We start from the raw sequence: 12625 nt of genomic DNA on the forward strand, positions 1-12625 counted from the left end.
CTGACGTGTGTCCATACAGTAGTTTTCTCCCACATATGGGGTGTCAGCTTACTCAGGACAAATTGGACAACAACTTTTGGGGTTCAATTTCTCCTGTTACCCTAGGGAAAATAAAAAAAAATGGTGACTAAAAGATCATGTTTGTGGAAAAAATATGAATTTTTTATTTTCACGCCCGGGCGTTATAAACTTCTGTGAAGCACTGGGGGGTTCAAAGTGCTCACCACACATCTAGATAAGTTCCTTGGGGGGTCTAGTTTCCAAAATGGTGTCATTTGTGGGGGGTTTCCACTGTTTAGGTACATCAGGGGTTTTCCAATCGCGACATGGTGTCCGATCTCAATTCCAGCCAAAAACGTCAAATGGCGCTGCTTCCCTTCCGAGCTCTGCCATGCTCCCAAATAGTGGTTTACCCCCACATGTGGGGTATCAGCGTACTCAGGACAAATTGCACAATAACTTTTAGGGTGCTGTTACCCTTGGAAAAATAAGAATTGAGGGTGAAAAGATCATTTTTGTGGAAAAAATATGATTTTTTAATTGTACGGCTTTATGTTATAAACTTCTGTGAAGCCCTTGGGGGTTCAAAGTTCTCACCACACATCTAGATAAGTTCCTTAGGGGGTCTAGTTTCCAAAATGGTGTCATTTGTGGGGGGTTTCCACTGTTTTGGTACATGAGGGGTTTTCCAATCGCGACATGATGTCCGATCTCAATTCCAGCCAAAAACGTCAAATGGCGTTGCTTCCCTTCCGAGCTCTGCCATGCGCCCAAATAGTGGTTTACCCCCACATGTGGGGTATCAGCATACTCAGGACAAATTGCACAATAACTTTTAGGGTCCTGTTACCCTTGGGAAAATAAAAATTGGGGTGAAAAGATCATTTTTGTGGAAAAAATATGATTTTTTAATTGTACCGCTGTACGTTATAAACTTCTGTAAAGCCCTTGTGGGTTCAAAGTTCTCACCACATATCTAGATAAGTTCCTTGGGGGGTCTAGTTTCCAAAATGGGGTCACTTGTAGGGGGTTTCCACTGTTTAGGTACATCAGGGACTCTCCAAACGTGACATGGCGTCCGATCTGAATTCCAGCCAATTTTGCATTGAAAAAGTCAAACGGCACTCCTTCCATTCTGAGCTCTGCCATGCGCCGAAACAGTCGTTCCCCCCCACAAATCAGGTATCAGCGTACTCAGGACAAATTGCACAATAACTTTTGCAGTCCAATTTCTCCTGTTACCCTTGGTAAAATAAAAAAAATTGAACCTGAAGTATTTTTTTTGTGAAAAAAAGTTAGATGTTCATTTTTTTTTAAATATTCAAAAAAATTCCTGTGACACACCTAAAGGGTTAATAAACTTCTTGAATGTGGTTTTGAGCACCTTAAGGGTAGCAGTTTTTAGAATGGTGTCACTTTTGGGTATTTTCTATCATATAGACCCCTCAAAGTGTCTTCAAATGTGATGTGGTCCTAAAAATAAAATGGTGTTGTAAAAATGAGAAATCGCTGGTCAACTTTTAACCCTTATAACTTCCTAACAAAAAAAAATTTTGGTTCCAAGATTGTGCTGATGTAAAGTAAACATGTGGGAAATGTTAGTTATCAAGTTTTTTGTGTGCCGTATCTCTGTGATTTAAGGGCATAAAAATTCAAAGTTGGAAAATTGCGAAATTTTCAAAATTTTTGCCAAATTTCCGTTTTTTTCACAAATAAACGCAAGTTATTTGAATTAAATTTTACCACTAACATGAAGTACAATATGTCACGAGAAAACAATGTCAGAATCACCAGGATCCATAGAAGCGTTCCAGAGTTATGACCTCATAAAAGGTACAGTGGTCAGAATTGTAAAAATTGGCCCGGTCATGAACGTGCAAACCACCCTTGGGGGGTGAAGGGGTTAACACCCCAGGTTTGCTATCCCAAATTTTGCTGCTGGACAATCTGTTCCCTATGCTTTGTTAATTATGGTACCCCTTTTATTTCCTCTTGGTTCCATGTGATCTCTTGCTTTATGAATAGGTTTCATGAATACGTCTATTGCTCATTTTGTACTATGTGCCTGACTGTTCATAGTTCTATGCTGTACAAGTCTTATCTTGTTTCATATTGTCCCCCTTAAGAATTGCTTTTTTTGTTTTTCTACAATACATTTATAGGTCACATTCTAAGGGACCCACGGTTACATAAGTTATAATTTGATAATGGGGGGAGGGTTGTGCATAAGAGGTATGTCTCAAATATGTATGTTAAAACTGTGTGTGCCTTGTCTCAATTTTGTAAGTTAAAACTGTTTAACAAAAAATAATCTGATTTAAAAAAAGAAAAATTAACTTTTTCACAATATTCTAATTTTGTGAGAAGCATCTGTATATATCTTTTCCCACAATTATGTACAACAATCTCCTGCCTGCAGATGAGATACCATTTTCTACATGACTGGTTCCCTTTAAAATATATGCTTCCAAGCCAATGTCTGTGATCTTGGCTCATACAAATTGCCTGGAAAACACTGTAACCTTCTTTACTACTGTAAATTAAAATCTCAAATTATGTGCAGAGAAGATAAAATAGGAGAAAATGAACACCGATCAAATGAGCTTTCCATATAAGTGGGGAAACAGTGAACTATTGCAACTCTCTACTTATCAGGCTCCCTCTTATTAAACACTCCCCTCTCCAATCCTTCCTGAGTCAGCCAGGATAATGTTCCTTTCTAACCGCTAAACCGATGCTTCTTCACTGTGCCAGTCATGGCACTGGTTGCCCATCAGTTACAGATTCCAATATAAACGTATCACTCTCACCCACAGAGCGCTACACGGTTCAGCACCACCCTATATCTCCTACCTCATCTCAGGCTACCACCCTACCACTGTCTTCAAATCAGACTAACAAACTCAATAATTCAAACCTCCCACTCTCATCTCCAAGACTTCACATGTGGCTGCACCAATTCTTTGGAATGCACTAACCAGGACAATTAGATTAATTCCCAGCACAGACAATTTTAAGCATGATCTGAAAACACTTTTTTAGACTCACAAAAATTCACACACCCTCCATGCACATAATAGCTTGTCTGTACTGTACAGATAATAGCTGGTGAATGGTTCGTGCAGTGTTACATGAACACCTTATTTATTATATTGATGGCTGGACCATACAATAAAAGCACTTTTACCTTTTATTTCCCCCCTATTTCCTCATAGATTGTAAGCTTGTGAACATGGTCCTCACTAGAGTTGAGCGACTTTGGTCGGATCGGGTTTCGTGAAACCCGAATGAAACAAAATAAGTTTCAGATGAAACTCGTCCGACTAGAGCAAAACAAAGTCGGAGTTTCGTCCGAAACCCGACCCCAATGCAAGTCAATGGGAAATAAAAGTCGGACGAAACTCCGACTTTTTTTGCTCTAGTCGGACGAGTTTCATCTGAAACTTATTTTGTTTCATTCGGGTTTCACGAAACCCGATCCGACCAAAGTCGCTTAACTCTAGTCCTCACTTCTTTTGGTATCTGTTGAGTCATGTGTTATTCTGTAATGTTTTTATGGTCTGTGCAAGTTCCCTCTGAAAAGTAAAGTGCTGTAGAATATATTGGCGCTACAGAAATAAAAATTATTATTAAACCGTAAACACAATGAGCGGTGAGGCCCGGAAGGGTAGAGAATATTGCAAACAGAATCAAAGATTGAATAATATGTTACCCTGGGCTGTGTGCCCACGTTGCGTTTTTTTAAGCATTTCCGCAGCGTTTGTGCTGGCTCAGACACTGCAGAAATGCTTAAAAGAAGCTTCACATTAAATTGCATGCGTTTTTGGCTTTTTGTGCCAATGCATGCGTTTTTAAACGCTCAGAAATCGCTTAGCAGCTAAAAACGCAGCATGCGCATTAATTTCCGCATTGCTGAGCGTTTTTAGCCTTTTCCAATGTTCCCAGAAAACGCGAAGAAATAAACGCGTCAAAAACGCGCCTCTTTTGTGCAAAAAACGCGCAAGAAACGCACGGAAATAAAACGCTCGTTTTCTGGGAAGGGGATCAGTTTCCTGAGCGTTTAAAAACGCTAACATGGGCAAATAGCCTAAAGCAATGTGAGACCAGATTAACGCTTGTATAAAATGGAAATTCTCCCAAATTCATGCCCAGGTTCTAGACAACTACCAGAAGTCTGATAAGAGTCATTCTATGCAACCATACCTGTTTTTTTGCCAGATGTGCATGATCTATAACCTCAAGTTATTCACTTGCTTTTAGGACTGATTTTAAATGTACAAATAATATCTGAAATTAAGTACAAGCAACAACTGGAATATTTCAGCAACTTACTTTTTAATTTCCTCTTCTACAATGTTTACTCCATCTTTTTGAGGGTTGAGAAATCGGTTTGTTGCGCTACCAAAGTCACACAGCACATAATTTCCATTGTCATTTAACAAAATGTTCTCGACCTTAAATGAAGCAAAAAGATGGATTACATAATGCTGGATGGAAATGGTAATCGGTTTGCATTGACAATTACATCCACTGCAGGTAATTATGTTTCTATACATGAAACATATAGGTATACTACAATTAAAAATTGCTGCTCCAAAATTTATGTTTAAAGAACCATCATCAATCAAAAGAAAAGAAGGTAACAAATTTGAAGCATGAGCATTCCTCGCTTTATGGTAATTTCACCATGAACATAGAAGCCATATATATGAGAACAATAGAACAGTTTTCATTTTACTCGTGTAAAAAAAAAGTAAAAAAAAAGCAACTCGAGAATTTCCTTAAACTATTCAGGAGTTAGTTATTTGTGTTTGCTTTAAATGGGTTGTCCACTACTCAGACAACCCCTTTTCAATCATTCCTTTCCCAAAAATAAAATAACAGCTACACTCAACTCCAGTGCCATCGCTGTTTCAGTGATGTGGGTGTTGGCTCTCCCAGGGATCACGCGACATTGTTATGTCACGGGATCTCTGTGGCCAATCAGTGCCACTTCACACTGCCCTCTTTTGGACAAATCATACATCTGGAGGAAGCAAGACAGCAGCAGTGGCTGTTACCTCCTCTGTATGTCAGTTACGTCCGAAGGAGGGGAGAGTGAAGTGGCCGCGAGCCCCAGGAGAGCTAGTGCCAATATTGCTGGAATTAAGTGAAGTATAGCGGTTATTATTTTACTTAGGTGAAAAATGAAGATATATACTTGCTGTAATATCTCTTTCTCGTAGGGGGACACAATAACCGTGCGATAGTCTGCTGCTATCTGCAGGCTGACACTGTTAATATAATTTGAAAATTGGTTCCTCCTCAGCAGACTGTACCTAGCCTGCCAGCCTTTAAAACAAGGTTAAGATCCCAAGGATCAAGGGGAAGCCGGTAAGGAGGTCTAGTATGGGCTACCCCATGAAGAAAGGCCCTAATCTGAGGCTTAGAAGACAAATCCCTCTGAAACAGAACAACCATAGCGGACATGTGTCCCTTGAGGGAGCCGAGCACCAGCCCTGATTCTAGGCCGAACTGTAAAAAGGAGAGAAACACCGGCAAAAAGAAGGATATTGGAGTGACATTAGAAGTCTCACTACAACTCAGATAAGCCTTGATAAATATGATACAAAATTGGTTTAAGTGACCTAATCATTGTCTGCTCTCCTTAAAATCGCAGTCTCAACAGCCACACCATTAAATTGAGCAACAGCAAATTCTGATGACGAACAGACCCTGGGAAAGCAAATCTGGCCAATCCGGCAGTGACCATGAAACATCCGCCAGTAGATTGATCATGTCCACATAAGCTCTGCATAGCCAGTCCGGTGGGATGAAGCTGACTCCTTCAGGCCTGATCTTCTTGAGGCGTCTGGGCTGAAGGGCCACAGGTGGAAATAGATAAAGAAGAATGAACCGGGATCAAGAAATCACTAACACATTGACTGCAGCCACGAAACTGGGAACCTTTTAATTTGAAAAACCAAGAGAAAATAAAGATCTTCCAATACCAAAACATATACAAAAAATTAATTAATCTTTTTTTTAGTTACCAATGTAGGTTAAAAAACACATTAAATAACATGAAAATAAAAGAGATGACAACACATGCTATACAGAATATGAAAGACACTGCGCAAAGAAAATAGATTATTTGTAAAATATATGATGTTAAAGAAATGGGTAAAACACCTCATGCTAAAATACCTAGTGTAGCAGCAGTAACTATTGACAGATGACAAATATCCTGCTAAACATCTCAGAAAACAGCATAATATATAAAGTGCAGAGCAGTATTATAAAAGTGTCAAGTGCTTGAGATGTGAAAATAATGCAGAGTGATACAGGAGGATGTCCCGAACCTGTGTTGCAGATCAGAAGAAATAGATGTCAGGAATAAAGCTATAATAACATTAGTCCAAACCCTATGTCCGCAAGCAGGTCAGGGAGTGCTTGTCAGGGAGTGCTTATACAAGTAATATTTATTAGCAAGGGTTACCCTAAAGTATATTTACCCAGAGTAGGCTTTGCAACGTTTCGGCTGTTTTTCCTCATAAGGGGTGCTTCCTCATTACACCAGCTATACTATAGTATACCTGCTATACTAGGTATTCTTGCATGAGGTGTTTTACCCATTTGTCTAACATCATATGTTTTACAAATTATCTATTTTCCTTGTACAGTGTCTTTCGTATTCTGTATAGCATGTGTTGTCATCTCCTTTGCTTTTATGCTATTTAATGTGTTTTTAACCTGTTTTTTTTTTGTATATGTTTTGGTTTTGGAGGATATTTGTTTTCTCTCTTGGTTTTTCAGTTCTTGTGGTCCTCCGTGTTGTTATATAGGGCACCATAGGCTCTTAGCCTTGCAATTCGGTCTGGATGCCATGAGGTCTATATATGAAATGCCCCACAAAAGACAAATCTGTCTGAACACCTATGGATAAAATGCCCATTATCCTGTGGCTGTGTGCTGATGACTTAGGAACTCTGACTTCTAGCTGTCTACCCTGGGAATGTAAATAGTCAAAATTATTGGTATAATGTTCAATGCTCATTCCAAAATTCTTGCTACCTCTGACATGCTGCCTGGACTTCGTGTTCTGCCCAGGTGATTGATATACTGTAGGCAGGATCCGAACTGGTAATCCAACCAGTAGGTGCTGCCAATGCAACAGCATCAGGTGGATGGCTAGAAGCTCCAGTATGTTGACTGGGAGATGCCTCTCTTGAGTGCTCCAAGATGACCACCATCTTGCCCAAAACTCTCATTCTGAAACGTAGGGGGTTAGCTTCACATAGAAAGGTGCCTTGATGTGGATGTCATCTAAGTAGGGAATCACTACTGCCTTGCTGACCCAGAGCAGCACGCACCATCAACGACCCCAAGATCTTCGTGAACACCCTGGGCGCCATTACCAGACTTAAAGGAAGTGCTACGAATCGAAACTACTCTTTAACAATCGCAAAGTGGAGAAACCGCCGGTGTGCGGTGCGCGGAGCAAAGGTATATGCAGGTAGGTGTCCTGAATGTCACTCCTGAGTATAGTGAATCCATCCTGATGTGACATAGCCAAACCCATTTGCTTAGTAGTGTTAGATCTAAAATGGTAAGTACAGAATCATCCTTTCTGGGAACGACAAACAGGTTAGAGAAAAACCCTTGAAATCTCTCTCATCGGAGGGACAATTAAAATTTCACCTCCTTGCAAAAGTGATATTATAGCCTGCTTGAAACCAGCTCTTAAGCTGATGGAGCTAAAGAAACAGAATCTGAAAAAAACGATACCGTGGAGGGGTATCAGACTCTATTCTATACCCTGAGGAAACGACCTCTGACCCAATGATCGTGGATCGCCCCCAGCCAAGTCTCCTGGGAGAGAAGGAGACAACCCCCCACCTGGAGGGTATCCCCAAGTGGGTGTGGTACGCCAAGCATTGTTCCCTTGCTGTCTCTAAAACCAAAGGCCCCCCCCCGGACCTGCGCTGAGGGAGTGGTCCTAAGAGATGTTGTTCTCCTGCCCTGAGACAGTCTGAATCTTGCCTGAAAACTGAAGTCATCCGGTGTTGTTAACTGGCAAAAGGGGGCGCAAATTAAGGACTCCGCGCTCTTACCCCTGGAGGCGTCAGTAATCATCTTGTATAATGTGGTCCCAAACAGATGTAAAACTGGAAGGGCACAGGGGATCTGGGAGGGGGGGGGTCATGCCGGAGTCCTTCTATGAAGCTAATATAATAGTGCTTAAAAAAGAAGGGAAGGACCCTCTGGACTGTGGATCTTGTCGCCCCTTATCTTTAGTAAATGTGGATTACAAAATTTTCACGAAAATCTTGGCTACTAGGCTAAACTCAATTATTTTGGAACTTATACACCCTGACCAGACTGGCTTTATGCCCGGTAAAAGCACCTCCATTAATATTAGACGGGTTCAATCGGTGGTCCAATACAGCTCCCTGGTACCGGACAATAGGTGGGCATTGGCATCGTTGGATGCAGCCAAGGCCTTCGATTCCCTTGAATGGCCTTTCCGCCACGCATGCTTGCAGAAATTTGGTTTTGGGGATAGGTTCCTAAAATGGGTTAATACTTTGTATATGGAACCTAGGGCCCGTGTCATTGTAAATAGTTCCACTTCTGAATCCTTTTCTTTGTACAGGGGGACTGTCAGGGGTGTCCCCTTTCCCCGGCCCTCTTTGCTCTTGCAATAGAAGCTCTGGCAATCCGCATGAGAACTTCCCCTAATATTATGGGTATAAAGATAGCAGATCGGGTGGATTCCATAGGCCTATATGCTGATGACATGGTAATATTTATGGATAGGGCGGAGGAGACACTGACGGAGGTGATTGCTACTATAAACGAATTCAGTAAATATTCCGGCCTATTAATAAATTGGGAGAAATCTGCTCTGATGCCTCTTTCTCATACCCCGATGTCGCGACTTGAGACTCTCTCCTTGCTGCCTATTGTACCACATTTTAAATATCTAGGTGTTCATATCTCTCAGTCCAGCACGCTTGATCTGCAGCTTAATATATATCCATTACTAGAAATGGTTAAAGTCAAATTTGCGATCTGGCGCAAACTCCCACTGTCTGTAGCTGGACGCATTAATTTAATTAAAATGATACTACTCCCTAAGATCAGCTATTTTCTCCAACATATCCACCCTACAAAGGCCAAAAAGGGGGGGGGGGGGCGCTGCCGGATTTTTTTCTATATTATCTGGCGGGACAGGCCAGAGCTATAAATAAGTGGATGCCCGGTGATAATCTTCCTAACTCTGAAAGCCATTTGCTTCATGCCGCACATGTTGATTGCCCGCTGGGGTTTTTGGAATTGGAGAAAGTAAATGTCCCACGTGTGTTACCCATGCTTCGTCTGGCAAGATTAATATGGAGACAGATTAAGAGGGTGGTTGGATTTAGTGATATCATAGCTGAAATGCCCTTATGGAATAATAGTTATTTTCCGACACTGCTTGCCCAACCGTCTGCCGAGTTCTGGTCTCAGTACAATGTCTCTACGATAGGGGATATATATGAATGTGGTACACTATTATCTTTTGAACAATTACAAGCTAAGTGTAATGCCCCGAGGTCGCAATTCTTCCGATATTTGCAATTAAGATCAGCCTTTCAATTTCACATGAGATATGTTGGTAGGAGTAATGCTATTTCGCCTCTACCCTTGATAGGGATTCTTAAATCACAAGGTCCCCAGGGTCTCGTTTCCTCTCTGTATACATACATGCTATCGGTGGGGACGGAATCTGCCATATGCTCAATTAGGGGGAAATGGGAAAGGCTCATCCCTGATGCGCAGGGAGAGGAGTGGGAGGAAATCCTGGAGTCACCAACTAAGGTGTCTCCGTCAATCAACAATAGAATGATACAACTTTATATTATAAACCAATCATATTTGACTCCGACTCGACTCTTTAAGATGAGCCGTTTCCAATCTTCGGAATGCCTGAGATGTCATACATCAGATGCAGATTTTATTCACATGATTTGACAATGTCCAATTATAGCACATTACTGGAAAGAGGTGGCATCATTATTAACCTCCCTGGCACAAATTCCTGTTCCCCTTGAGCCATTGGTTTGTCTGTTTGGGGTGTGGGATGACGAGACATGGGGACATTATACGGGGATTTTCTTACGGGAGACATTGTTTATGGCACGGAAGGTGCTGGCACTGCGGTGGATGGGGGAGGTTCGGATCCCTCCCTTAGGGCCTGGATTGAATTGGTGAACTCGATCATACCGTACGAGCGTACGCTGTACCAAAACAGAGGGTGCCTGGGTAAATTTGAGAAGATATGGGAGGGGTGGAATTCCCCTCACCTCACGTTGTAGGACAGAGATATCACACGATAAGAGTTAACTATATGGACATAGGCTGCAAATAGTTGTTGTTTTGTAGTAGTAGTAATGGTTTAGAGGTTGGCAGGCTCTATTATTTGAATAATAACACACAGACCAATGTAAGGCAATTGACAGTATGTTTTATTCTATACACAACTGGTATACATACACTGTTTGACATTAATGCTCTGTGGAATGTATAAGTATATGTGTTATATGGTATTTTTATCATTGTCAGTTTGCATATTGTATACCCTGGCTTTGGTTCAATAAACGAATAAAAAAAAAACAAAGAACTGGAAGGGCAAAGCTAAAAAAATTAACCCCACTGCCGACACAAGGCTCTCCACTATCTCACTCAGCTTCCTAATGTGATAGTGATCCAGGACAGATTCTGAGCTGGGCCTATGGTCAGAAAATAGTGGGACCTTCGGGTGACAGGAAGGGATACATATGATTAAGTGACCCGAGGCTGCTGAATTGCAGATACGATCATCCATGATGGTGAGAAGTAGCGGGGAGGGATCGGACCACAACTGTAATCAAATTCTTGGACACCTTGGTAGTTAAGTCGCTGAAAGAGCCAAGACTTGAGCCCACGCTGGGTGAGAGACATTCTCCTCAACCATTACAGGGGTCCCTTGTATGGATCCTAGTAAGGCAGGAGGGGTACAAGCAGCATAATACGCAACTGACTGACCAGTGGAAAACTTGCTGCTGGAAGCAGCACAGGCATAGTTGATAACTAAGGCAGGATGCACCGATGAGTATGCACGGTCCTCTCTGGACTCAGACATTATGAGAGGCAAAAAGCAGGCAAGAAAGAAAGACCAAGGGTAGTGCAAATGAAGCTATGTTATAGTGGTGCCATGTGTATCAGCCACCAGGCAGCCTACCTGGTCCGTGCATCCGATGCCTAGATACCAATAGGAAGTCTTAAGGTGCGTCGATGGAACAGGGAAGAAGATGCCAACCTGTGGCTCACTCGCACTCTTAAACAGGGTGACAAGATGATGCCGCTGGCCAGAAAAAGAAGTGAAGGCCCCAAGGGGAGCAACGCAATAAACTGACAAAGAAAGGCGGGCCTCCATCGAGCAACATGATAGCCCACCTGGATGGAAGCAATGATTGGCCAGAAGTGAGGTTGAGCCTTAAAAAGGATGCCGTGAACAGCTGCACTGACACAATTCTGCATGGCCGCACTGATTAGTGCAGAAAATGCATTGTCCAGTCACCATAGAGAACAGTATCCTCCAGAGCAGTCAATGCAAAAATGCATGCTGCCTGCTGCACAAAGATAGACTGTAACATACTAACCTACACACACTCCTTCTTTCAACTTTCCTTTCACCATTTTTTTTTAGATCTATTAAACCAAATCGCAGAGGGTAGTGAGAGGCGGGGGGGGGGGGTGCTCAGCTAAAGGACGCAGGATTACAACAGGCAAGGCTATACTCACCTGTCTTGAAAACCTTCCACATGTGTTCCATCTTCGACTCCATAAAGACATGTGCGTTTCAGAGAGCGGACGGGCAGGAGACAGTAAGCAAGAACTATCGCCTCAGTACCTGATCACAGACTGTGTCTAGATGCAAAGTCCTGCCAGGCTGACATGAGAGGATACCGACTGAACAGTCCAGCCTGTACTCTCGGTCACTGTGCAGGTGTAACAGAGGGCACAATTATACACTGTTACCTTAGAGAAAATCTACCTGAAAAAGAAAAAACGAGAAAAGAGTAATGCCTAAATTGGCATCTAAAGGCTTAAAATGGGTATGAGACTCAGACCAGAGTTGCCTGACACTATAGAAAACTGAGGATCCTGCTGCAGGCAAGCAGAGTATAGTCTGCCAGGGAGGAGCAAATTTTCAAATTGTATTAATAAAGTCAGCCTCTAGGTGGCAGCAGATTATTCCACAGTTACTGTGTTCCCCAATAAGGCTGACGAGAAACAGGTATTAAGAAGGGGGTTTTCTGCGTAGTGAAAAAAACGCTTTAAAACCAACTGTTTTGTAACATCCTGGTCAATGCCTGTCACCTCTGTTTCCACTTCGGTGACTGGGATTCGGTTATGGGGTTAATTCCTGGCCCCGTTCTGTGAGCCCTGACCAGGGAGCTCTTCTATTAGGATATGTTTCCACGGGGCGTATTCCTTCAGTATTTGCTGTGGATTGAACGCTGCGTACTGCCGCGGCGTCCAATCCGCAGGGTCCAGATGTTACAGCATAGTGAAGGGGATTTTATGAAATCCCATCTCCACTATGCGTTCAAAGACA

General features: G+C 42.2%; 1 protein-coding gene across 3 annotated transcripts in view; it reads right to left on the bottom strand.

The window, feature by feature from the left end:
• Positions 1-12625, bottom strand: part of BMP2K (BMP2 inducible kinase) — a 336621-nt gene that overhangs the window by 132996 nt on the left and 191000 nt on the right. For all 3 annotated transcript variants that reach the window (XM_073543101.1, XM_073543092.1, XM_073543111.1), the window contains exon 5: positions 4333-4454. In XM_073543101.1, the coding sequence (XP_073399202.1) occupies positions 4333-4454 (122 nt within the window). The remainder of the gene's footprint in view (positions 1-4332; positions 4455-12625) is intronic.

Source organism: Dendrobates tinctorius, unplaced genomic scaffold (genome assembly GCF_039654945.1).
Source record: "Dendrobates tinctorius isolate UK_male_01 unplaced genomic scaffold, ASM3965494v1 ptg000011l, whole genome shotgun sequence".
NCBI classification, from domain to species: Eukaryota; Metazoa; Chordata; class Amphibia; order Anura; family Dendrobatidae; genus Dendrobates; species Dendrobates tinctorius.